The sequence below is a fragment of the Mus pahari genome, chromosome 21 (genome assembly GCF_900095145.1).
Source record: "Mus pahari chromosome 21, PAHARI_EIJ_v1.1, whole genome shotgun sequence".
NCBI lineage: Eukaryota > Metazoa > Chordata > Mammalia > Rodentia > Muridae > Mus > Mus pahari.
The window spans coordinates 47,111,450-47,138,445 of NC_034610.1; the positions used below are offsets into that span (position 1 = coordinate 47,111,450).

The window sequence follows — 26,996 nt, forward strand, 5'->3', positions numbered from 1 at the left end:
ATACAAATTAGTTCCAAATACATGTGTTTAAAAGAGTCTCTCTCTCTCTCTCTCTCTCTCTCTCTCTCTCTCTCTCTCTCTCTCTCTCTCTCTCTCTCTCTCTTTCTCTCTTTCTGTGGTGTGTGTGTAGATTAGATGTGACATCACCAATGAAAGCAATCTTAATTATTTTACTATGTAATTATTCAGTAGACACTAAACATCAACTACATCATTGTTCTGTGCTTGCAGAGTAATCTGAGTGCAAAAGACACTTTCTCATCCATGGAAGTCACAGTCATGGCTATGTACAATTGTGAATGCCTGTAATCCCAACACTTGGGGTTCATGAGCAAAGGACTGCCAATTTGAGGCCGTCGTGGCCTACACAGTAAGACCCTGAGTCAAAATAAAACAAGCAAAAGTTATAGTCCCGTAGGAAAGAGAAACAATTAAAATAAAATTGCATGTTTTTGCCAGTTGCTACAACAGGGATGTACCTGAAAGTGTGAGAGTGTTTAATTGTTGACCTAATTAATCCAGGAGGATGTGGTGGTAGTCTATAAAATTTTCCTTGTAAAAACAGAGTCTTCATAGAGCTGCATCTAGGTACCAGTGGGAAAGGTTTCAATTAATTAAAATTAATTATAGGTTTATAGTATCTGGGTCACCTATTCTCCCTCCCTTTAGTAACATGTCACAGCAGAGAATGAGTTATTTGTTTTTAACCCTGTAATGCTCACCACATACCAGCTCTCAATAACTGTCTAATGACTTCGTTAAGTCATAAGAGTAAGATGATGCTAATATCTCACTGTATCAGAGCTGAGTGGTTTATAAGTAAGATTTGAAGTCCCCCCAAGACAATATAAAACAAAACTTCTAGGGTTCTCAATCTTATAATGAATGACTTTAAATTTGTTGTTGTTGTTGTTTTGTCGTTGTGTTGGATAACAATGAAATGAGCCTGCTAGATAACTCAAGCATATCCTCCACAGCATGTTGTGTGGGTCTATAGTGGTGACAGACAGTATGGGGATTTGTGTTCTAGTTTCTGCGCACAAAGGCAATGTTTGTCTTCCACTCATTTCTGCTTGCATCCCTCTTCCTCATGAGATTTTTTAACAGAAATGAATGATCCATCTCAAATGAATGTGAAAACGTTTCAGGAGTAATCAAGTCCTCTCTTCCTTATGTGCTCTTGTTACAGGTTTAATAGACAGTTCGGGGCTGAGGGTTTTCCATACGACAGATATAAGGAGATATGACGCAGGGGTGATTGAGGCTGGCCTCTGGGTGAGCCTCTTCCACACAATCCCCCCAGGGATGCCCGAGTTCCGTTCCGAGGGTCACTGCACTCTGGAGTGCCTAGAGGAGGTAGGTAGTGTCCCAGTCCACAAAGGGACTTCTCCAGATTACCAAACCCCCCGCCCCCGCTCTCAGATGCAGTGTTGTGAAAGTTTCCTTTCATGTTTATGACGTGTTCTTGGAAAGCCATGGATGTCATTTGGGCAGGACCTTTGGCTGCCCATTTAGCATGAAGAAGGCTGCAAGAGAAGAATTAGGGGGGAGGGCAGAATGACCTGGGAGGTGATCTCTTCCTTCCTTGGCCATTTTTCCTCCTCCTTCCTTTGGACGTTTTATGACTTTTCTTCATTTGTGTGATTTTTTTCTCCTTTTACCTGTCATCTCTGTGCTTTTTCATGACTCGCTTTGTTTTGTTTTGTTTTTCTGTTTTTCTCTGCTTTATAGTTTTCTTCTTTTAAAAAGAAGAAATGTGAAAAAAAGCACCATGCACAAGAGAAGCTGTAATCTGCAGGCTTTTCACAACTACACCCATTAGCAGATTTTTCTCTTGAATCAAAGTGCTTCAATATGGGTCGTATTATTTATGAAATATGGGATTCTGTGACCGTACAATGGTGAAGTGGAAAGAACACGTTCTACTGAGTCATTTAGACCCTGATTCAAATTACCATGACAACACACAGCGGCTGCAGAACCAGGGCGAATCACTTAATTCCTCTCTGAAAGATGCTTTCTTTTATAGGGAAAAGTGGGACCGGGTTTTCTTTTGGAGAGTTTGCATTTTGCAGTTATTGACCTGCTGCTGTAATCTTTTCACTGGGACCATTGTCTGACTTTCCATCACCCAGAGGAAGGGAGAGAAACTAAGTCCGTGTGGCTTGTTAACCTTTGCCTCCTTCTGGCAAATGCCGATCCCAGAGAAGTCAACAATCCAAATTCAAGGTGTTTGGCACCTCAGGGTTTCACTTAAATTGCTTCATCTTTTTTGTCCATTGTACCTCAAGTATGCCTGGATTGTCTGAGCATGCCCTCCAGGAGCTAATCAGGCCCTCCTCCCTGTCCTGCAGGCCCTGGGAGCTGAGAAACCAAGTGGAATCCACGTGTTTGCGGTTCTTCTCCATGCTCACCTGGCAGGCAAAGGCATCAGGCTGCGTCATTTTCGGAAGGGAGAGGAAATGAAGTTGCTGGCTTATGATGATGATTATGACTTTAATTTCCAGGAGTTTCAGTATCTGACAGAAGAACAAACAATCTTACCAGTATGTATGTGTGTTCTTCTCTAGAGACTGTCATGAAGTTTAGCTGCCAAGATGCAGTAGGGCTCCTGCTAGCCAAGAGAATTGCTCACTCATAGCCTTAAAGCCACCCAATGTGGGTGTTGCATACATCAGAGTCGGGAGTGTGTTTGATCTGCTTCCCAAACTAGCAACTCGCTTTTCTTACCATTCCCTGGGGGCAATGCAAGTTCTTGATGAAAGAAAGAAAGAAAGAAAGAAAGAAAGAAAGAAAGAAAGAAAGAAAGAAAGAAAGAAAGAAAGATAGATCAACTGAAGAGCGCAGATTCAGATCGCTGGCTTGGGAGGCTCTAAGTTGCAATTATGATAATGGCAAGATTGCCTGTTATGATGTGCCATCTTGAAGAGGGGACACATTTTATTAGTTTTCTTAGAGTGAACAATGAACCTAGGATAATTCTTCCAGAAGAGCAGAACTGGAGAAATGGCTCAGTGGGTACGAGAGCTTGCTCTGCCAACATGAGGGCTTGAGTTCAAATCTTCAGCAGGCTTGTAGGAACTTGACATAGTTCTGAGTCTCTACGACCTGTGTGTTGGGGGAGAAAGCTGTGAGGGTCAGTCACCACCAGCACATTGATGTGTGTGTGTGTGTATGTGTGTGCGTGTGAGTGTGTGTGTGCATGTGTGTGTGTGCACGTGTGTGTATGTGTGTGTGCATGTGTGTGTGCGTGTGTGTGCGTGTGTGTGCGTGTGTGTGCATGTGTGTGTGTGCATGTGTCTGTGTGTGCGTGTGCATGTGTGTGTGTGCGTGTGTCTGTGTGTGCGTGTACATGTGTGTGTCTGTGTCTGTGTCTGTGTCTGTGTGTGTGTGTGTGTGTGCATTACTTTTTGCGTTGTGAGCCAACTTGTATCAATACTTGGACTTAGGGTGGAAGATGAGAATTGTATGTCTTACAATAGTGGAAGTTTTCATTTTCCCTTTAATTTTATAATGCGTTGTCTCCTTTCTGTGCCCATCAGGCTCAGTAGTCATACAAATTCCTATCAGACTATTAAAAGTTAGATGTCCACATAGTTTGCTAGATGATCATGACACACAAGGCTTGCTGTAGAGTTTTCAGAAGGCATGAACTGTCAGGAAGAAGACCATCTTTTGGAGGGCACTGGAAAAAAAACTGAAGTAACTAACTAATGGAGAAAGAGGGACCTATGTTTGTTTTTTTTGTTTTTTTTTTTAATGATCATACTTTACTCCTAACTTGCACACTTTTATTTTTTTTTTATTTTTTTTATTTTTTTTGCCTTTTCTTTGGTCTTTTACTGTAATCCAACTGCTTTATGAGATTGTGGAAGTGGAAGGGACATTTAGAGGTCATTTAGTCTTTCCCCATGCTTCCAAATCTAATTCTCTATGGATGAGAAGTGATGACTTTTATAACTTGTATACCTCAGCAGGCATAAGATGTTTTGAGAAGGAATACTTGGTTGTGATTTCCTCCACACTCTCCTTTTACTCCTTGTGCTGGTCTCATGGCTGACGATCCTAGCCCATCTCTTCCTAACCGTGATGTTTACCTGTGCTGGGCTCAAGGCTGGGCAAGCCGAGAAACTTCAGGTGCAATGCGGAAAACCCAGGGGCTGAGGCCAGAGATGCTGCCTCTGGCCTGTGTCCTAAGAGGGTGCTTCTTTTTCTGCTTGTATCGCGTAGGCCATAAGGATCAGACTTGATAGCAAGAGCTTTAAATCTGCTCTCAAAAGTGAAATGAAACCAACAGAAATATCTTATCTACATGGTAGAAAGATATATATATATATAAATCATCATTTTTATGTGTGCTGTAATGCTCAAAAAGTTGGAAAGCATTAAGACAATAAATTACTCTCAATGTCTAAGGAAGTAAAACTGTAACTGAAGAGCTTTAAGGATGTTAATGGATGTGTAGGTAAGTGCAGTACAATTGTGATTAATATTTCACTAAATAATTATCCCCACTAAAGTCTAAATACTAATTATGACATCAAGTCTCCTCATAACAGCTGTATAAAGTAAGTGCTATTTTAGATACACAAATTGTATCCAGAATTTTTAGTTTCTTATCTAGTTGTCAATCTAGAATACTGCAGAGTCCGGTCTGAACTTGGAGAGTCCTCTTGTTTGCTTGTTTTCTGTGTGTATTAACAAACGAGTTAAGCAGGGCAGAGTCTTCTTAACTGAGCTATTTCATGTTCTCCCTCACGCAGTAAATATACATTGTTGGTCTAAGGATGACTTAGATTACAGAGTGATCTAAAACCCTAACCGGAAGGCTCTTGCTTCTGTTCCAGGGTGATAACCTGATCACCGAATGCCGGTATAACACCAAGGACCGAGCTGTGATGACTTGGGTAAGAAAATGTGAGCCTTAGAATTCATTTTAAGACAGGGGAAGAAATAACATTTGATTGTAAAAGAAGTAAAATAAAAAGCAAAGTCCATTCCTATCTTGAAAGAAAACCCTGAACTACTTCAGTATGAAGCATGCTAAGGTGAACTGAGTGCTCCGTTAGCGCTTTATCAGGCTTCCAATCCCCAGTGGGACCGTGGCAGTAACCGTGGTGTAATTTACTGGCGCTTTGGGGAAGTTTCCCTTCTTTATCTTTTACTTTGTCCCCATCAAATAGACCCAGCATTAGCTCATCTCTGTATCTGTTGGGCCTACTTGGGTGTTTATTTAGATAAATCCAGACTTCAAAAGGAAGAAGGGAGCATATGAACTCAGAACTTCTGACCCAAAGAGAAATGTGGTCCCCACAGATTTATTGGGGACTTCTGCCAAGGTTTCATGAAATGGATATTCTTGCCCTTGCCTAGTCTCTTCTAGGAGCACAGGTAGAGGTCATCTCCCTCCAGCTTGGTTTATGAAGGGAAAAGCTTCGATCTAAAGCTGTATACTAAGGCATGAGCCAGAGCAATGTATACCTTCGGCAAAATATTGACAGATTGCATCCTGTTTTATGTCTAAATCTACTGTTATAACTGGTTTGGGTTTAGATAAAGATTATATAAAACTAAATTAAATCAGAAAATATATCCTGCCATCCCATGTTAAGAGACTGAAGGAAGAATATATGATTTCTCCAAAAGAGGCAGAGAAAAACTTCCTAAAACCTCAGCCTATCCCAGGGGGATGGAAAGGTCATAGCCAGGGATAGGAGAGAACTGCCTGGACCCAGAGCAAAGGTGACTCCGGTCAAATCTGCCGTCAGTGTTCAATTAAAAATATCTGCTCACAACTGTAAAGAATGCAAGGACAACAATTCTACAGTCCTACATTTGTGAATGTAGGTGAGGGTTCACGACAGAGCATTTGGATAAGTGAGGCATTGTGGGGGGCTTTGGTTTAAGTATGGTGGAATGATGGAAGACTGCCCATAGTAAGAAAAATAAATGTGTCTTTTTACAAGTTTCTTCTCCTCTCTGTTATCCAAATTATTTCTATCCATCAATTTTTAAGTTCATTGATCGTTCCCTAGGTCATAGCAAATGTGCTGTTGAGTGTCTTCCACAGGTGTTTCCATGGACCTTCCCATGGACATCCTGTGGACATTCATGGAGTGGACGTCCCACGGGTGTTTCTGTGGGCGCTCTTAGAGACAGTTTACTCCATTTTGTACTTCCAGAACTTAGTGTCCCACCTGTTTGGGTTTTCACTTTCCAATGCTGCTTCTGAAGTTTTCCCTCATTTTGACCATATTTGCCTTCAATTACTTGGCCTTTGATAAATCTAACATCTGTATCAGTGTGTGACTAATGACTTCTTTGTCTTGAGTAAATGTCACAGTTCACGGTTTCTTTAATAATTTTTGGTTGAAAACTGGACAATAGAAAATGTTGAAGCACCTCCAGGTTCCTCAGCTAGCTGAAGTTTTGGCTAAAACAAAGTGGAGTATCACTTATGTGTTGCCTGTCACCACTGTGGCACACGGCTGCTGATATTAATATACATAATTGACATATACATAATGATAATATCACAGAAAATTCAGTTCAGCTAAGAAACCATTCCAGTAGTACATGGGAGGTAGATGCAGGAGGGTAAGAAATTCAAAGCAGCCTGTTCTACACGAGACACTCTCTCTCTCCCTCACAGCCCTGAATAATTCCATCAAAGGGATTTCTTAACATGGGCACATCACCAGGAACCTCTGAGATCTCTACTGAGGCATGGTTTATATCAGAGCAATAAAACTCTTAAGGGCTTTAATAGGTTATCTAGGAAAGAGTTAGAAATAATACTAATGTTTAATGTTTCAATATATTTTGAAAGTTAAGAGTTTTGTTAATTAACAGTTTTCAAGCTAGCTATTTAGAGGTAGAGGTAAAAGGATTTGTAGGCTCATGGACGACTTGAGAAACTTAGTGAAACCGGGTGTTAAAACGTGTTAGAAAGAGGCTGGGTCAAGAGCTTAGCACTAGTGGTTTGTCCAGTAACTCTGAGGCCCAGATTTGACCCTCAGTACCACAAGGAATAACAAAAACAAGCCGCTCCTTGCAAATGACAACGATTGAATGCATTCCAGAATTGAGTGGATCTTCGTGTTCCGTGTCTGAGAACTCTGCAAAGGAAAAATATCTCATTTTCCAGGGAGGACTAAGCACCAGGAATGAAATGTGTCTCTCATACCTCCTTTATTATCCAAGAGTTAACCTGACCCGGTGTGCCAGCATCCCGGACATCATGGAACAGCTGCAGTTCATCGGCGTGAAGGAGATCTACAGACCTGTCACGTGAGTGGCGTTGGGCTATGGGCTTCCAAGAGTGGCTCCTGTCTTGGTACTGAGGCAACTATGATAGTATAAGCATTTTATGTGCTGCCCCTTTGGATTGCTTGGTACTCAGGACACCAAGTCAGCTTGGTTGCCATGTCCAGGGTCCTCCAAAATAGCCTTGCAGTCAGCAGTTGCTAGGAAGACCGAAGCCATTAGCTGAACTCCTGGGTAAGTTATTACAAGGACATGATACAAAGGAAAAGCAAAGTTCCGAGCAGCCGAACTAGCAGCGACCTCTCTGGGTTTCCACACGGAGTGCACAGTCAATTGAGATGGAGTCTCTGAATTCAGGTCTCTCCAAAGCTCTGTAGAGCAGCTGTGGCCCAGCCTTTTACTTGGGATGTTTCCTGTAGTGAGTGCAGTCTGCCTAATGCATGCCCAATTTGCTGACCTGATGATAGAAAGCAAGCCTTCAGCACAAAGCACATTGACTATAGTGCCGAGGTATGCTGAGCCTCCTGATAACTTAGGGAAAGTTTTATATCACCTTAGGGAATTCCCAACTATTTAAGTTCCTAGGCACTAGCCCAAAGCGAGCCTTGCAAGCAGGCTTTCTCACTTTAGAGAGGGCCTTCCTGCAGGACTTGGGCTGGCTTCAAATGTGTGGTCCTCCTAGCTCTGCCTCTCAGGTTCTGGGATTCTGGTTGTGTGCTTCCATATGCAGGCAAGATCATGATTAGGAAGGCAGCAGACTCAGGCCTGCTCCGTAAACACTGTTGTGTTCATATCATTGAAACTAGTATGCTTAAATACAAAGATTATTCTTTTCTTCTTACGGTTGTATTCTAGAGTTTGGGAGGGTTATAAGAGACAAAATGGATGGACATTAAATTTGAAATAGTAGTAGATGTATTAAAATGGTGAGAAGGAGGAGGGAGAGAGTAACTGGCCAGCAGAAGAATCAGAACCTTTCATGGAAGATGGTATTTGATCAGGACCCTGCAGGCTGAAGAGCCAGCAACAGGAAGATAGTCAAGGGCATTGGATGCAGAGAGAAAAGAGAATAGTGTGAGTGAGTGTGTGTGTGTGTGTGTGTGTGTGTGTGTGTGTGTGTGTGTGTGTGATGAATTTGCGGGTTTGAGCAAGAGGGTGCCTTTGGCTAGCACAGAGTGAAGTAAGGCAGAGGCTGTGAAGAGGCGGGGTTAGGAGTAGACTGGGCCACAGAGACCATTATATAGTAGTACAAAAAGAAGCCAACATGGGATAGAAGCAAAGCCCTTTTGGTTAGGCCTGCACTGGCTCTCACTAGTCCTAATGCAGCCACCCTTTAATACAGTTCCTCAGGTCGTGATAACACCCAACCATAAAGTTATTTTGTTGCTACACCATAACTGTAATTTTGCGACTCTTGTGGATTGTGATGTAAATATCTGATATGCAAACTCCAAGGGGGTTGTGACTTAAAGACTGAGAACCACTGGGCTAAGGTGACAAGAAAAGACTGTAGAAGGATAAGATGGGAAAGAGTGAGTCAGGAATTTACTGTGATTGGTCCCTGAATGCCAAGAGCACCTCGGGCCTAGGTGGTGACACTAGTTTTGACAGGAGAAATGGTGTTACGTTCAGATGTCAAGTTGAAATTGGCCCCCGCATGGCTAGTTAGCTGAGTGCATCTGAGGGAGCAGCAGGAGGCAGAGGAAGAGGAGTTCAGGGAGTGGCATCAGGACACAGGCATGGTGGATTGATGCCAAGGATACATTACAGGAGATGCTCAAAAAGAGTCTGTGTTCTCTGGGACATCGGCACAAAGCAGGAGGATGGTTGATGGGAATTTAGAGGCAATGTAATTTGTCTTAACAGGAAGATCTTTCTGATAATTAAAACTTTTCAAAATGAAAAAGACTTACGCATCTTAGAGAAGAGTATGCACAGACTTCTGAGAGCTAATTTAAGAACAGGATAAAAAAAAAAAAACCAACCACTCAGTGAAGACATGATGATATACAGAAAATACAAACACAATCTAATCTATGTTCTAAATAACACAAGGATCAGAAACTGTGAACTAAGTACTTTGTTGCTGATCATGCATAGACATGTTTTCCTCTGTTCCTTTCTGAGCTGTGCTGTGATCATGAGAGCATAAGGCATATTCTAGTGATCACAAAACATTTGTGTGAGTGAGACAGTAGTTACTGAGTATGCTCACATACATGGCTTAGTTTAACCTAAGTCCAGTTGGCAACAGGACATGGGACAGCTCTGTAGAGGAGAGGACAGAAACTAAGATGAAGAGACGACTTAATACCATACAGTAGGTCATGAATGAAAGAGTGTTCACAGTCTATAACAGGAGAACTTTCTGAACATTTAAACCTTTCAAAATGAAAGATTGTGCTATAATTACACAAAAGTACATAGGATCAATAAGATATTAATAAACATTAGGGCAACACATAACATATGACTCTAAAAAACACTGAGGTAGGGGACAATGAGAAGACTTGGTGGGAACAAGCACTTGCCACCGGGTCTAAGAATCTACATCCAACCCCTGAAAGTGTAAGGGCATGATTTGTTTAGACATTTTGATTGTTTGGTTTTGGCGCGCGCGCGTGTGTGTGTGTGTGTGTGTGTGTGTGTGTGTGTGTGTGTGTGTGTTCATGAGTACACATTGGGTGTGTTGCAATTCTAGAGATCAAATCCTGAGGCTGGCATAGGTAGGCAAATGTTGTACCATTGTCTTACATTTCCAGCTTCCCAAATATTGGTATCATACTGTTTTTTGATTTAAGTAGATATTTTTCTCTTTACTTTTTACACACTAAACAGGAAATGTATGTGTGTATTTAGCAAAGATGTAAAAACCAAATGGTCATATATTTTAAAATGAATGGATGCTTCTTTTTTTTTTCTTTTATTGGATATTTTCTTTATTTACATTTCAAATGTTATCCTCTTTCCAGTTCGTCCCTCCAGAACTCCCTATCCCATCCACCCTCCCCCTGCCTTCGAGGGTGCTTCCCCATCCGTCCACCCACTTCTGCCTTCCCGCCCTGGCATTCCCCTACACTGGGCCATCGAACCCCTTCAGACCAAAGGGTTGCTCCTCCCACTTATGTCCAACAAGGCCGTCCTCTGCCACATATTCTGTCTGAGCCATGAGTCTCTCTATATATACTCTTTGGTTGATGATCCAGTCCCTAGGAGCTCCAGGGGTTTGGCCGGTTGACACTGTTGCTTCCCCCATGGGGCTGTAAACCCCTCAGCTCCTTCAGTCCCTTCTCCAACTCCTCATTCACCTCTGTATTTGTCAGTCTCTAGCAGAGACTATTGGGAGACAACCTTATCAGACTCCTGTCATCAAGCACTTCCAAGCATCCACAATAGCGTCCAGGTTTGGTGACTGTATATGGGATGGGTCCCCAGGTGGAGCAGGATGGCCTTTCCTTCAGTCTCTGCTCCACACTTTATTTCCATATTTCCTCCTGTGAGTATTTTGTTCCCCCTTCTAAGAAGCACTGAAGTATCCACACTTTGATCTTCTATCGTCTTGAGCCTCATATGGTCTGTGAATTGTATCTTGGGTATTCCAAATCTTTGGGCTAACGTCCACTTACCAGTGAGTGCATACCATGTGTGTTCTTTTGTGACTGGGTTACCTCACTCAGGATGATACATTTACACAATGGAGTACTGCTCAGCTATTAAAAACAATGACATTTGCAGGCAAGTGGATGGAACTTGAATGGATGCTTCTTGCTTCATCATCCTCTATGCTCACCTTGGAGCATCTCCAAGGACTCTCTCACTGCCTGATGGGCTTTGCCAGTTCCCCTAATTTCTATCTTCCCAGGAAATGGGTTTTTACCACTTGGAACAGCAGGGAGAATTACTTTGCAAAACAAGGCTAACATTACCCAGAAAAAAAAAATAACATTTTATTTATGTTCAAATTTATGTTTTAAAACAATGAGACGAGGACCTCTATTCTAAAAATGAGATGTTTCAATTTTAATAAATATTTTTTAATTGAGTCCCTCATCATCCAGACATAAGTAATAGTGAAGACAAAACCAACTAAGTGCAGGATTACAGTCCAGAAGGTAGGAGGCGGGTTAGGTGTTTTGTGATTTCTACTTTGATTAAAATGATGTACTAATAATTCTTTAGGATCTAGTGCTGTAAAAGAGTACACTCCATCATGTCGTCCTAGCTCCTCTCCTCTGTGCTTTTAATATTGTGATGGGCTAGACAGGATGTTCTTTGTAAACATTTTGTAGCAATCTTGCGGCTTAGATGGTGGTTTGATATCAAAGTTGAAGCATTTACATCTTGACTCATTTTACTGTGTATTCTGTGGGGGTGGGGGGGGGTGGAGATGCAGTTTCTTTTTGCCTTCTACAGATCTGGCAAAGCACAAGGAAAATGGAAACACTCACAATGATTAAGATCAAGGGTAGATGATAAACGTGCACGGTCTGTGGTCCCACACAGCAACTTTACATATGTACTGTAGGGAGGCTGTGACCGGAAGTGAGGGGAGGCTGTGACCGGAAATGTGGGAAGGCTTTGTCTGGAAATGAGGGAAGGTTGTGACCAGAAAGGTGAAGGTGTGAAAGGAAATGTGGGGAGGCGGTGACCAAAACTTCCCTGGATTATCAGTTCTGGAATGGAGAGGCATCTATAGGTGGTTACAGGCTTGAACTCACACGGGCTTCCTATAAAAAAACCAAGCATGGCAGAGCATATGTTTCAAAAGAAGGCAGAAGCAATCAGCTCAAATCTTGTCCCAAATAAACAATTCTGGCATTACCTGTATGTTATTACAGATTCTTTGTTATATGGATACCGATATGAAGATGAGGAGATTAAGTTTAAAAGTTACAGTTTGAGCACTTCTCAAACAAAAGCTGACTGGTTATACTTTTGTTTCCATTTATCTGAACAAAGAAGCTGAATTAAAATCCAACTTCGTTGAATCAACAAGTTTCACTTTTAGGACATACAAAGTGATAACGTGCCTTCTCTGGTCTCGTTTCTTGCACCTTATGTCTATAATTTACAACTTTTGTGTTTTTCAAGATGTCTAATTTTCCATTTAATAATGAAACAAACATTGCTACAATCGTTAACAGATCTATTTAAACCAATCCAGTGATTCGTCTTGTATTATTTTTAGTTATGTGTGTGGGGGAGGTTACGTGCACATGAATGTAGACGGTCACAGCGTGCAGACGTTATCAGAGCCTCTGAGCTCAGTTAGAGGCAGTTGTGCATATAATTACACAGATTGTGCTATAATTACACAAAAGTACATAGGATCAATAAGATATTAATAAACATTAGAGCAACACATAACAAACGACTCTAAAAAAAACACTGAGGTAGGGGACAATGAGAAGACTTGGTGGGAACAAGCACTTGCCACCGGGTCTAAGAATCTACATCCAACCCCTGAAAGTGTAAGGGCGTGATTTGTTTAGACATTTTGATTGTTTGGTTTTGGCATGTGAGACTTGGATGCTGGGAATACAACTTGGATCCTCTGGAAGAGCAATATGTACTCTCAACCACTGAGCCATCTCTTCCCCCACTTTCCTGTAGGGTGTCAGTTGTACCACATGATTTTCTTTAGCCTTGCGGTTTCAAGGTTCCCATCTCTTTTCTTGCTGATTCTGTCCAAAACCTCATCAAACATATTTGAACCTAGGCTTTCTTCTCGCCATACCGCAGCTGGAGGATTAGATGACTCATTTTCGGTACACATACTTTCATATTTTGAGGGGAAAGGGTGGTGGAGTGGGCCTGGGTGCTCCCTGGGTCAATGTGTGCGTTGTTTCCATCTTGGCTTCATTACCACTGTTGGAAGCTGCCTTAACCTTGGTGGGCTGAATCACTTTCATGGGGAACATGTCAGCTTTGGACAGGGTTGGCCAGTCTCTTGCCATCCTGGAGCCTGCCTCCTGTCTGGGAGACTCCATCTGGCCGTGTTCTCTCCAGTCATTCACAAGCGAATATGGGCAGATTAGGAGACACTACTGAGACGATTTTGCCATCTTTCTCCATTAAGATCAACTTGTGAAGGGGTCATGGCACGGTGTTACATCTTGGTTTTGTTTTCTTCTTGATGACCCACTTCCAGCTGCCATGTTTATCTTTTATGTCAATTGCTTGAGGCATAATTTAAAATCAAGGTGTGCCAATTTTAAATATAATCTTAGAAAATGTCATCAATGTCATACCCATCCTATCAAATTAGAACATGAAGAGGTTTGGCAATCCCACCTCCTCTATGAAGTTCTGGGAAGCTGAATAGTGTGTGTGTGTGTGTGTGTGTGTGTGTGTGTGTGTGCGTAAATTTGTTCTTTCCTGTATTTTTTATGCAAGTACAGTTATGGCATGTGCTTCTGTGTCTGGCTCCTTTATGAAGAACGCTTCTGAGATTTGTCCCCGTCTGTGGCTGTATCAGTCCGTACCTTTTTCTATCTGAGTAATATTCCCAGAGTGGATTCATTCCCTACATGCCTGTCACCCTGGAAAGACAGTTCCAGTGAGTTGTAAACATTCACACCACATCAAGGGGTACTGGGACCAACCGTACCACTTTCCAGCCAGCCTGCCTGTCCCTTGTTTGGTATGTTGCACCCCCAGACCATTCTATAGTTAATCTTCAGAAGAACAAGAAAGAAAGTTCCCTGAAGACATCTGTGAGTCTGTCTGTGAGATTCCTTTTTACTTTTTTTTTTTTACATGTTTTGTATATTGTTCCATTGGATTGTTTGTTTTCTTATTGAATTATAAGCACTCTTTATATTGTGGCTATTCATCATTAGATACTGAGCCACAGGTTATTTCTCTATATATTTCTTTCTATCTATAGTTTCATTTTCATTGTTTCACTGTGATTGTCAAGGTTCTGTCTGTCATTTTGTGTCTCGTTTTGACTTCTGAAATCTCCTCCATGAAATCTTTATACATTGTACATCATTTTCCTCTTTGAAATGTTATAGTTTACCTTTCACATTTAGATGGATTATTCATTTTGATTATATTTTTCCTATAGAATAAGGCAAATTTAAAGCTCATTGGTTTTCAAAGAACCATTTTGTATCTTTAAGCTTTTCAAACCCTCCTTTCAATGATGGTTCTTAAATGCTTTAATCTTCCGTGTAACCCACCGCCAGAGGTTGCGGAAAAGAAAGGCTATGGAGTGGGAGAAGAGGAGCTGTTTAGAAAGGTTCTCAGCAACTCCCATCTGTGTTGTCTGAAAATTGGCAGTTCAGTTCACAGGTTTGCAGGCGGTGGCAGCTGCTTGACCCATTCAAAAATAGCTCACAGATACACCAGCAGTCCAGTTCGGTAGAGTCAGGTTAGCAACAGTGGTGGCACTACCTCGCAGAGACAGCCAGGCCTCAGCCTCGGCTTAAGTCAACAGGAGGGACCAGGGAGGAACACCAAGAGAAGCTTTTGGCTGCGCCTCTCTCAGGGAAGCAAAGATCAGTGAAGAAGAGAGAGACCCACAAGCATTGCATGGCTAGCTGGACCAGCAAGCCAAGCTCTGTCTCTGTTGCTCCATGGAGTCCTGTTATCGCCTCCAAACATCACGTGTGCCCTGCCTCAGCTCGGGTCTCACCTCAGCACGTGCATCCAGTCAGCCCAAGTCCTTGGAAACAGCAACAAACTGCAGCACACCACCAGAGGTTTGTTTTGTTTTGTTTTGTTTTGTTTTGTTTTGTTTTGTTTTGTTTTGTTTTGTTTTGTTTTTGGTGCGTTTCTCTCTAAGGCTTCCCGACAAATGCAGCTCAACTACACGATGTAAGGCAGAGAAGTACTTGCGAGCGGTTAGCAAAGAACCCTTCGCCACAAGTCCTTTCACGTGCTCGCTTTAGCAGAACATCCTTTCTCCTGTGTCTGCTTCAGCGAAACCATCCTCATGAGTCAGCCTTTGCCTTTCACACCTGTGTCCACTTTAACAAAATGTTCCTTCATGAGTTTGTCCCAGCAAAACAGCATCCAATTGACTTTCCAAAGAGCCCTTAAGTTTCTGCTTTACCGTTTAGTGAAAGAAAACTGCCTTTAAGGTATTTTTCAGTGTGTGGTGTGTGTGTGTGTGTGTGTGTGTGTGTGTAGGACAGTGTGCAGGGGTCAGTTATTTCCTTCCACCTCGTGAGCCCCAGGGATAGACTTTACGTTGTAAGGCTTGGTGACAGGCATCTGTGCCCTGAACCATCTTGGAGGCCTGAAACCCACTTTTTTTTTTTGTTTTTTTTTTTTTTTTTTTTTTTTTTTTTTGAATTTTAGTTATTTGATGATCTGTTGGCTCTGGAAAGGACTCTATTCCATGGCTGTGTATGTATGATACTTCAGTACCACACTTGATTATTATAGATTTAAGTAGCAAAATAAAGTCTGTAAACTCCTCTTGGTTGTTACCCTTTTCCAAACTAATTTGATACTCTACTTTCATTATATTTTTATATAGATGATTAAGGCAATCTGTTAGTTTCTTAAAACAAATAACCAAACAAAAACCTACAAATCCTACTTGGATGTGCTATAGAAAGCTCAGGAAATGCAGAAGGAAACCATTAGCCGCCAAATAAAAGCTAGACATGCCCAATCAGCAACGTAACACCCCCTGTTTCCAACCCTGGACAAGAAGTTTAAAAAAACAAAGAAGTGAGAAAGCAGTGAAGACCAGCGGGTATGGAGCCCTGCATGAAGCGCTGTACTCGCTCAAGCACTGTCTCGTTTTCCTCTGCTCTGTTTTAGAGTTGCTAGTGTAAATGTCTTTCACCTGTTTTGTAAATAATATTTTAATACCTTCCTGTGCTAATTTTGTAAGCTGTCTCTGTAATTTTCAAAGCTTGGTGTTTCTCTAAATTGTCTTTAGACTAAGCTTATCTTTATGTAGTTGTTCACATGCTTAATAATTTCAGACTGTTTCTAACTCTTTGCTATCCTTGTCAGTGTGACTGGAGGAGGGATGTTTAAGACCATGTATGCAGCCTGACTGCTGAGGCCTGCCCCATTCGCAGGTGTCTGAGTCGGATCACTGAATACCTGACCTGTGTCATCAGCAAAGACCTCCACTCTGACTAGTTGGAACTTAAAAAAATTTACCAGCTCTGGGAGCTCTCCAATTTTTTTTTAAAAAATATTTCCCTAGTTCCTCTTTGTCTCCCTTGTGCGATTTCATCCTAAATCTTGTTGTCTCATTACTCAAGCCCACACTTGGTTGTAAGAGCAATCATTGTGCCAGCCCCCCACACCCCCACACCCCCGTACTCTACGTGGAAACTTGTATCACCTCTGACTTCCTTAACTCTGACTTCTGTCTCTTGAATTCCTTGAGATGGTCACTTTATCGTTGGAAATTCTCCTTTCTGTATTGTGATCCAAGGAGCGCTCACAGGCAGGACTCTGGAATGAACACAGCGTTCAGACATGACATGTCTTCATTTCCTCTGGGTCAGAGTTTTCTCATGCTTGTTTTCCAGTCTCCTAAGCCAGGCACTCTGTACTGATCTGTTCATGGGGGTTGGCTTCCCCCCCCTCCCAACACACACACACACACAGTAAGCTGGTGTTAGTTGCTCCATGTGGCCAGGAGTGAAAGTCTATTAATGAACATTTTGTTTGTTTTACTAATTTTTGACCATATGTTTATTTGTGCTATAGAAGGCAATCTGTAGGGCTATTCATTCAGCTGTATGGATCTGGGGCTGCTTCTTGGCTGGGATTACCCACTTCCCTTCCTTCTCCCCACACCTCTTCCTGCTCCTAAGAATGACTTCAGCGGGAAGACCTTTAAAAGAACAGTGTGGTTCCAGGCAGTTAAGGAGTCTAACAACTTACACATACAGGTTATTTTCTTCCATCTGGTTTTATATTACATGGAGCAGGAGAGCCATGTCTAAAGTCATTACATTTTAAATGCTTCCCTGAGTGAACTGAATTTACAAATAAAATCGTTAATGTTATGCAGAAAAAATTAAAATACAAAAATACAAAAATTAAAAAATTAAAATATTGTGTGTTGCTGTAAATTTTGCTGTGTTATAAGAAAAGCACACCTCAGAGTTTAAATTCAAGTTACAAAGGAAAATGATCCACCAGTATTAAAGTATAGTATTAAAACAATTTGTTCAAATCAACTGTAGTGATTATTGGTATTATTTACTTATGTATAAGTGTGTCTGTGTAGACACACTCAGTACTTACTTCGGGTTTTAGTTTCTGTAAGATTCTCCCTTCTTCTAACTCGGCCCTACCCCAGTGATAACAGGGGTACACATTATTCTTCGTTTGTTTATTTGTTTTTTGTTTCCAAGATAGAGTTTCTCTGAGTAGCCCTGGTTTGCTCTGTAGACCAGGTTGGCCTCGAACTCACCCCCCAAGTGCTGAGATAACAGGCGAGCTCCACCAAATCCAGTTAGTACTTGTTATTTTCAGGGTGAATGTTTCTGCTAGAATGCATAGACCTTTTTTTTTTTTTTTTCAAACAAATAATTAGCATATTTGCTTTTGTAAGGCTTCTCTCTTGGTTCTGTAGGGGTTTGAGTTGTGCTCTTAGAGAAGCTGGAAAGGTTAGAGGTGACAAAAAGGACATTTATGGCCAGGGGTGGAGAGAGACAAAGTATGTGGCAAAGAGGCTCAGGGAGACTGGTTCTGCAATTTCAGATTCCCAGTCTCCAAGCATCACCTGCAAGGCATGAACCGTTCATTGGGTTTGCGCCCGTCCCTCTGGTTGTCCTACCAGCTCATCTAGCTTCCACTCTTTTTTTTTTCCTGAGAACTCTCCATAAATATTAACTTTTTGGTGTTTTTTTATAGAATCGAAGATTTTAAATTCATCTCTGCAGAATGCTTACAGTGTTCACTTTGGCCAGCAAAGCTGCACAAAAGTCACTTTTAGAACCTTAAACACATCAAATGCCTCAGGCGTCCCCTTGTGGTCTTGCCCGGGATTGCAGGCAGATACTTCCAGTGCCCCTCCTGCACTTCCTGTATTCCATTTACATACATAGTCTAATGTTTTTGCAACACATACTTCTTCTCCCTTCAAAGGTAAATGTTATTATAATATTTAATATCAAATTATCTTATAATAAATAAAATAAATAATAAATATCATTAAATAAAACTAAGAGCAAATTTTAAAATGCAGAAAATGCAAATTTAATAGGCTTCTTTCCAATCAAGGTTTGCTCGACCGCAGTTCTGGGTTATATGTGACCAGAATGTGCTGAGAAAAGGCTATAGGTCTGAGGAAACTGTTCGATATATTTAATGTAGAGCAGTGCAGATTGTTCCAAAGATACTGAACTCAATTTTAAAGACAGTATGAAGCAATGCATTTAAGACTCTACAAAGACATTTTGACTTTAGTTGGGCGTGGGGGAGGTGGAGGCTGAAAGAGCTAACCCTGCTCTAATTGTACCCACTTTCTCATGGTCTCACTTCTTAGAGAAAAATAATGCTCAAATTTGACATGAAAGTATTACTTTTATAATCTCTCACCTCAGATTCATTGCGCTGGTCTAGCTTATTTAAAGTGGTGACACCCACTATGCCTCAGGCTAGACAACAAATGGTCAGAGTGTCATGGCCATGTGTTCAGACTGTGGATTCAGCAGCATGGGATGGTTATCTGTGATTACCAAGTCACCCTGTGGGGCTATCGCAAGTCTGACACCTAGTGGTCACTCATGACAATCTCATGTAACAGCTGTAGGTTAGTTAAGGCAAAGTTTTGGCTGCATAAATAGTTACGCTTTTCTTTATCCAGAAGTCGATAGGATACAATGTTGAAAGGAAGTGGTCTCCTGAATAGCCTTTCAAGCAGGCTGAGACCCTTTTGTGTTATCTTTTCATTCTTTGGCATTTAAAACCAATGTGCCTGCTTTTAGGGTGTCTGTGGAAGCAGAGTATATTGTGTGTGAAGTATTTATATATATATATATTTGACACAGGGTCACATGTAGCTCAAGGCTGGTCTTGAACTCTCTATGTGGTGAAGGTTTGCTTTGAACTATTTATCCACTTTCTGTCTGGATGCTGGGGTTGCAGGCAGAGGCCGCCACAGATAGCTCCATGCTTTAAACCACTGACTCAGAACTAACTCTCCTGTATCGGTTTTCTCAAGCAACTGAGGCAGGAGAGTGGCTGCTGAGACATCCACCCCCACTGGGGACTCTACACTTTGTACCGGATACAGTAACGTTCAAGAACCTAGACTGATCTTTATTATCTCCTTAGGACAACATCCTGTTTAGACATTACCTATTATGTGAGGATGTTCACTGGAATTCTCAAACCCTGAGAAAGCTTTCTGAGGCAAAATAATCCCATGCTCTGACGGAGGGCGCTACATCCACCTGCACAGGCGTGTCACTGACTAGATTTAGTGGATTATAAACAAGGGAAAGAAGCATGAAGTTGGGGAGGGATGTGCTGGGGATGAGGGTGGGGGGTGAAACGGATATATAGGTATAGATATTTATATGTTGTCTTGTTGTATATGTGTATGAAAATTTCAAGAGTAAAGAAAGTTTGAACAAAGAGAATTTCTCTCAAAACAAAAGAATGCGAAAACAAAACGCCGAGCAACCAAATTTAATCAACGTGCACCACTGAAAAATACAAATAAAAATTACATAAAACGATTTCACCTAAATAGTAAAAACAAGTAATAGCAACTTGTGTCCAAAGAAGAATCATTCTTTTAAAAGCCTCCGTATTTGTTCACTAGAGAGATCGTTCAGCAGTTAAGAGGGAACCCAAGTTCATTTCTCAGCACCCCGATGTTGGCTCATCACCACCCATAACTTTCCAATTCTAGGGAATCTGAACCCTACCTCTGCCCTCCCTTGACACTTGGTTCACATCCATATATGCAGATGAAGCACTCATACACATAAAATAAATAAGTGTAAAAGGGAAAAAAATCCAACTTTATTTGGAGTGGATTTCTCCTAACAACTAATGAGTCCCTAAATGTCTATATGGGGTTATTTTTGTATGTGAAAAATGAGCTTGCATAAAGTCTATGTTAAAATGATAAAACACTTCAGTAAATATAATGCAATGCAATTGTGATCATTTAATTTCAGGACATGGCCCTTCATTATTAAAAGCCCTAAGCAGTACAGAAACCTTTCTTTCATGGATGCAATGAACAAGTTCAAATGGACCAAAAAAGAAGGGATGTCCTTCAACAAACTCGTCCTTAGCCTGCCTGTGAACGTGAGATGTTCTAAGACAGACAACGCAGAGTGGTCGGTAAGCCCAGCTTTTCATCCTCTGGGAACCAGGTTGCCACACTTTACCTGAGTCCCAGAAATGAAAATCTCAGCTTCAGGTGTTCATCTATAAACACCTGAAGTGGTCAGGGTGTCCTTTGATGTTTGAATATGTAATTTATTCAGCGATCATTTGAGGTGATGGACAACCTCTGATTCCTGAGAACTCCCTTTGTAGAGAGATATTCATTCTGAAACTATAGTGGTGACATGGTAATGCATAGGGCAGCTTTAGATACCATGGGGACCTGCCTGCAGCTCTTTCCAAGGACTCTTGGCTCCTTTTACTCCACCCCCTCCCTGCTAGGCCTAGACTTTCTGCCTCCTGTGATGCTGGGCTTCTTCAGCAAGTACAGCCTATCCCCTAATCTCCAGCAGAAGTGGAGGTGGCTAGGCAGGTTCTTGCTATGATAATATGCTGTGACTATGTCAACATACAGAACAACAGTTCTCAGCCAGTGGGTCACGCTCCCTTCGGATATCCTGCGCGTATTTATATTATGATTCACAACAGTCGTAACATTAGAGTTATGATGTAGCAGTGAAATAATTTTATGGTTGGGAGGGTCACCACAACATGAGGAATCGTATTAAAGGGACTCAGAATTAGGAAGGTTGAGAACCACCGACACAGAAGAGTTTATTCGGAGGGAGGCTTACGGTTTCAGGGGGTTGCTCCCTGACTATTACAAGGAGGAACCTGGCAGGTATGATGCTGGAGCGGTACCTAAGAGATCACATTCCTTTCTAAGTAGGAGTGGGAAGCAGAGAGAGAGAGAGAGAGAGAGAGAGAGAGAGAGAGAGAGAGAGAGAGAGAGAGAGAACTAACAGGAACCTCAAAACCCACTCCCAGTGACATATGTACTCCAACAAAGAAAAAAAAAAAAATAAGCCACACCTTTTAACCCTTTCCAAACAGTTTCACCAACCAAGGATGCAGTATTCAAATATATGAGTGTTGGGGTCCCTTCTGATTCAGACTAATGAAATAAGCCAGGCCACGGCCCTGTTCTTATGCAGCTGCACACAAGAATTGCCTCTTTTTTTTTTTTCAGATTCAAGGGATGACAGCATTACCCCCTGATATCAAAAGGCCTTATGAAGCAGAACCTCTGGTGTGCGAGACAGCAGCGTCCCCGCCACTACATGGCATTTCCTCCCCCCGCTTGCTCATGGGTGCTCTGCTTCTTGGATGTGTGCTGAGCACCCAGGGCTTGTGACTTCTGTCATACTGGCGTCTGAAATATGAGACTGTCCTTTAAAGTCAGGTTAAAGACCGTGTTCATGTGAGGCCTGAAGAGATGGGTGGTTACGAAGAGCCTGGAAACTTAAATTTACACACACACACACACACACACACACACACACACACACACACACGCTCCTTCCGTCTTCCTTCCCAGGAAGACCTGAGCGATGTCACTGAGGTTCTCTGGGCTTCTCGATGAAAGTCGGCGTTCTGTGCATATGATTAGTAGAATAAAAATGGACCTGATTTAACCACTTTGCAAGCCAGCACATCGAGTGGAAAGCAAAGAGTCTTTACTTTTTCAGCATTCCATGTGATTTCAACATGACGCTTGACTTCCTTCTCGCAAACACGTTGACCTTAATAACATTAGTGGGCTTGTTCTCCGTTCCCGTTCGTTCTTCTTCCTTTCTGGGTGTAACTCGCCAGGGTGAGCACAGGTCCCAGTCCATGTGCTCTCTCTGACTTTACTCATGGTCCTCTCACCTGGCTTCCTCCATCCACTGACTCTGTTGATACCCAAGCCCACATCAAAGTATTTCTCAGTCTTTCTAGCACTGCCCGGCTGGATGTTTCCCTTAAGCTCTACAACTCTCTTAAAGAAGAGAGATTCGAGTACGTGTGGAGATGATGGGGGCTGATTGTTAACTGAGGAAAAAAAATGGAGAGCGGTGAAGAGTTCTAGATGGGGTGAGATTCCCAAGATGAGCTGACAAAGGTGTGTGCATGCAGGAGGCGGAGCCACGGAGTCTGTAAGGTTCCTCGCCACTCCACCACTCAGCGTTACCCTCTGGGTCGATCTGAGTCACGTTTCCTATGACAGATTTATTTTTATATTAGTTAACAAACTGACTTCCAGTACAAAGTTGCCACCAACTGAAGATCTTATTCTTTTGGTTCTCTTTGTATTATCTGCTTAAAATCTTGTTTTATGTCCTATCTTCATCCATTAAGCTGAATGTTTGGATCATATTAATAAGCTTAAAGGAATTAAAGGTTTTGTAGAGCATCTTATGTGATTCATGAGGGAATCAAGCTGTTGTGTACTGATGTCAATAAAGTCAGCTAAGAAACTGTATTTTTCCACTTTAAGCCCTTTCTGTCTTACAAATATAATCTATATTGTCATTTAAATAAATATTATGCTTTAGAGTCTTTACTTCTTGATTCAAAGAATTTTTACATTTGAGGAAATATTGATCGATTCCGTGGCTAATTTTACTCATTTGTATCTGTGTGAATGGTTTGTATCAGAGTCTATGATTTTTTTTCTATATATTTTTAAATTTGACTATTTTCCTGAGGCATATGATCACCTCAGATGCACCCATTTGAAAATTTCATGTTTATTTCTACTTCAGAATTTCTGGGATCTGAAGTATCTAAACCCGGTGACTTCTGTCGGGAGTGACTCAGTACTGTGTTTAGTCATTGTTATTTATTATAACTTAGTTATTGCTATTGTGCTTGGTAAGCGAGATGAGCACGGCAAACAGGAAGCACTTCAGAAGTGTGTGGGGGAGCCAGCCCAGGAGACCTCATCCCACTGTCATTGCGGGGCACAAAGCTGGAACTATATTTTCCTAGGGTACCTTGTGACTATACATCCCACATATAGAGTGGGATTAGGAGAGATTAGGCAGTGAGAATGTTTACACCCTGAGTACTCACACCCTGAGTTGTTCGATCAGATGCTAAGTCGACCCTCTGAAACTGCCTGTGCTTACTTTGTTTCACAGTCTTTGTGATGCTGCCTTGGTCAACATTAGCTGCTTCCTAAGACTGTCTGGCAGGGAAGCCTGACACCCGAGGAAGAAGAGAATCCAAACTGATGAGATGACCTCTGTTTTGATCCTCACCTGCAGGGCCTGTGAGGGAGACATGTGATTCAGAATTCACCCTGGTTGTGGGGACCTGGGATGGTAACACTTCTCTGGACATGTTCAGGGACCTAGCAGTGAGAAGACAGTTAGCTGAGGCAGATATGGAGCAGCTTTGATGTGACCCTGATTCTAATGGCTGCAGAGACCAAGGGAAGGACACTTGGAAGCAGGAATAAACATGTTATACAGTTTGCTTAATCAAACTTGCTACTGAGCATGAGGGATATTTCTAGTTTTCTATGTGTTGAGCATCATTTGACTTTCTTATAAGAAAAAAGTCAATACATCTGAGTATCTCTGTAGAACTGATTCAGTATAAGAGGAATCAGGGAAGCAATCATATGCATGTCCATGAATTCTGATGAATATTGGTAGCTGTCCAGCACTTTTCTTCACATTTTGAAACATTTTTTTATTTATTCACTTTACATCTCAATATCAGCTCCCCCTCTCCCTCTTGTCCTTTGGGAAGGGAGAGATACCCCTCTAGGTATAATCCCCATTCAACTATAGCCCTCCACCATCTCTCTCCACACCACTCCACCCTTGACCTTGTGGGATGATGGAGCATCTTTTGGGTCTATGTCGAGGAGTGGTATAGCTGGGTCTTGAGGTAGAACTATTCTCAAATTTCTGAGAAACCACCAAACTGACTTCCAGAGTGGTTGTACAACTTCGCACTTCCACCAGCAATGGAGGAGTGTTCCCCTTGCCCCACACCCTCACCAGCATGTGCTAGCACCTGAGTTTTTGATCTTAACCATTCTGATGGGTGTAAGATAGAATCTCAGGGTCATTTTGATTAATATTTCCATGATGACTAAGGATGTTGAGCATTCCTTTAGGTGCTTCTCAGACATTCAAGATTCCGCTGTTGGGAATTTTCTGTTTAGCTCTGTACCCCATTTTTGCTGGTGTCCAATTTCTTGAGTTCTTTATATATTTTGGATATTATCCTTCTGTCAGATGAGAGTTGGTTAAAATCTTCTCCCAATCTGTAGGCTGCCATTTTGTCCTGTTGGCAGTGTCCTTTGACTTACAGAAGCTTTTCAGTTTCATGAGGTTCTATTTATTAATTCTTGACCTTAAAGCCTGAGCCATTGGTGTTCTGTTCAGGAAGTTGTCTCCTGTAATGAGTTCAAGGTTATTCCCCACTTTCTGTTCTTTTAGATTCAGTGTGTCTAGTTTAACATTGAGGTCTTTGATTCCTTTGACGCTGAGTCTTGTGCAGGTCATAAATATGGATCTATTTGCATTTTTCTACATGCAGACATCCAGTTTGACCAGCACCATTTGTTGAAGATGCTCTTTCTGTTCCATTTTTTGGTTTTGGCTTCTTTGTCAAGAATCAAGTGTTCATAGGTGTTGGGTTTATTTTGGGGTCTTTGATTCTATTCCATTGATTAACCTGACTGTTTCTACATCGATACCAGGCAGTTTTTATTACCATTGCTCTGTAGTACAGCTTGAAGTCACACTTCTTTTATTGTTCAGGATTGTTTTAGAGATCCTAGGCTTTTTATCATATGAAGTTGAGAACTGAGTTCTTTCAAGGTCTTAAAGAATTGTGTTGGAATTTTGATGGGATTCCATTGCATCTGTAGATCGCTTTGGTAAGATGGTCATTTTCACTATGTTAATCCTACTGGTCCATGAGCATGGTAAGCCTTTCTACTTTGTGCTATCTTTCTCAATTTCTTCCTTTAAAGATTTGAACTTCTTGTCATACAGGTCTTTTACTGGCTTGGTTAGAGTTACACCAAGATACTTTATACTACTTGTGACTATTGTGAAGGGCACTGCCTCCCTCACTTCTTTCTTAGCCCATTTATTGTTTGTATAAAGGAGGACTACTGATTTCTTTGGGTTAATTTTTTTTTAAATCCAGCCACTTTGTTAAAGGTGTTTATAAGCTGTGGGGGTTCTCTGGAAGAATGTTTGGTGTCACTTATATATCCTATCATATTATCTTTGAATAGTGATGACTTTGACTTTTTCCTCTCTAATCTATATCCCTTTGATCTCTTCTAGTTGTCTTATTGCTCTAGCAAGAATTTCAAGTACTATACTGGATAGGGAGAGATTGAACAGCCTTATCCCTGATTTTAATGGAACTCCTTTAAGCTGCGCTCCATTTAAGTCGATGTTAATTATTGGCTTGCTATATATTTGGCCTTATTGTATTTGGGTATCTACCTAGAGTTCCTGATCTTTCCAAGACCTTTAACATGAAGGGGCGTTGGATTTTGTCAAAGGTTTCTTTAGCATCTAATGGGATGAGCATGTGGGTTTTTTCTTCCGTTTGCTTACATGGTGGATTAAGTTGATGAACTTTTGAATATTTAACCGTCTCTGTATTCCTGGGATGAAGCCTACTCGATCATGGTATATGGTGTCTTTTTGGATTCAGTTTTCAAGGATTTTATTGAGTATTTTTTCATTAATGTTCATAAGTGAAATTGGTCTGAAATTCTCTTTATTCCTTGATTCTTAGTGGTTTAGGGATCAGGGTGACTGGCCTCATTGAATGAGTTTGGCAATGTTCCTTCTGTTTCTATTTTGTGCAATAGTTTGAGAAGTATTGGCATTAGCTCTTTTTTGAAAATCTCATAGAATTCTACATCTGGCCCTGGGCTATTTTTGGCTTGGAGATCTTAATGACTGTTTCTATTTCCTTGGGGGTTATAGAGATGTTTAAATAGTTTATATGCTCTTGACTTAGCTTTGGTAATTGGTATCTGTCTAGAAAAATCATCCATTCGCTTATATTTTTCAATTTTGTGAAGTACAGGCTTTTGATACAAGATCTAATCATTCTTTGAATTTCCTCGGTGTCAGAAATGAAAATATCTCCTTTTTTGTTGCTGATTTTGTTAATTTTGGGTACTTTTGCTCTACCTTTTATTTAGTTTGACTAAAGGTTTTCCTATCTCGTTGATTTTTCTCTAAGAACCAGCTCTTGGTTTCATTGATTATTTTTATTGTTCTCTTGGTTTCTCATTTATTGAGTTCAGCCCTGATCTTGCTTATGGCCTGCCATCTATTCCTCCTGGGTGCATTTACTGCTGCTGCTCCTTCTCTTTCTCCTCCTCCTCTTCTTCTTCCTCCTCCTTCTTTCTAGACCCTTCAGGTGTACTCTTTTTTATTGGTTATTTTATTTATGTACATTTCAAATGTTATCCCCCTTCCCAGTTTCCCCTCCATAACCCCCCTATCCCATTCCCCCCTGCCCCTACTATTATGAGGGTACCTTACCCTTACCCACCTGCCCACTTCTGCCTCACT

At 41.4% G+C, this 26,996-nt stretch overlaps 1 protein-coding gene across 1 annotated transcript in view; it reads left to right on the forward strand.

Moving 5' to 3' along the window:
* The window catches only part of Moxd1 (monooxygenase DBH like 1), a 78,662-nt gene extending 55,735 nt beyond the window's left edge, over window positions 1-22,927 (forward strand). Inside the window, exons 7-12 of the mRNA XM_021221532.2 lie at window positions 1,190-1,356; window positions 2,355-2,546; window positions 4,848-4,907; window positions 7,148-7,290; window positions 20,391-20,559; window positions 21,635-22,927. Coding sequence (XP_021077191.1) covers window positions 1,190-1,356; window positions 2,355-2,546; window positions 4,848-4,907; window positions 7,148-7,290; window positions 20,391-20,559; window positions 21,635-21,799 — 896 coding nt within the window. The 3' untranslated portion in view covers window positions 21,800-22,927. The remainder of the gene's footprint in view (window positions 1-1,189; window positions 1,357-2,354; window positions 2,547-4,847; window positions 4,908-7,147; window positions 7,291-20,390; window positions 20,560-21,634) is intronic.
* Window positions 22,928-26,996: the final 4,069 nt, after the last annotated feature.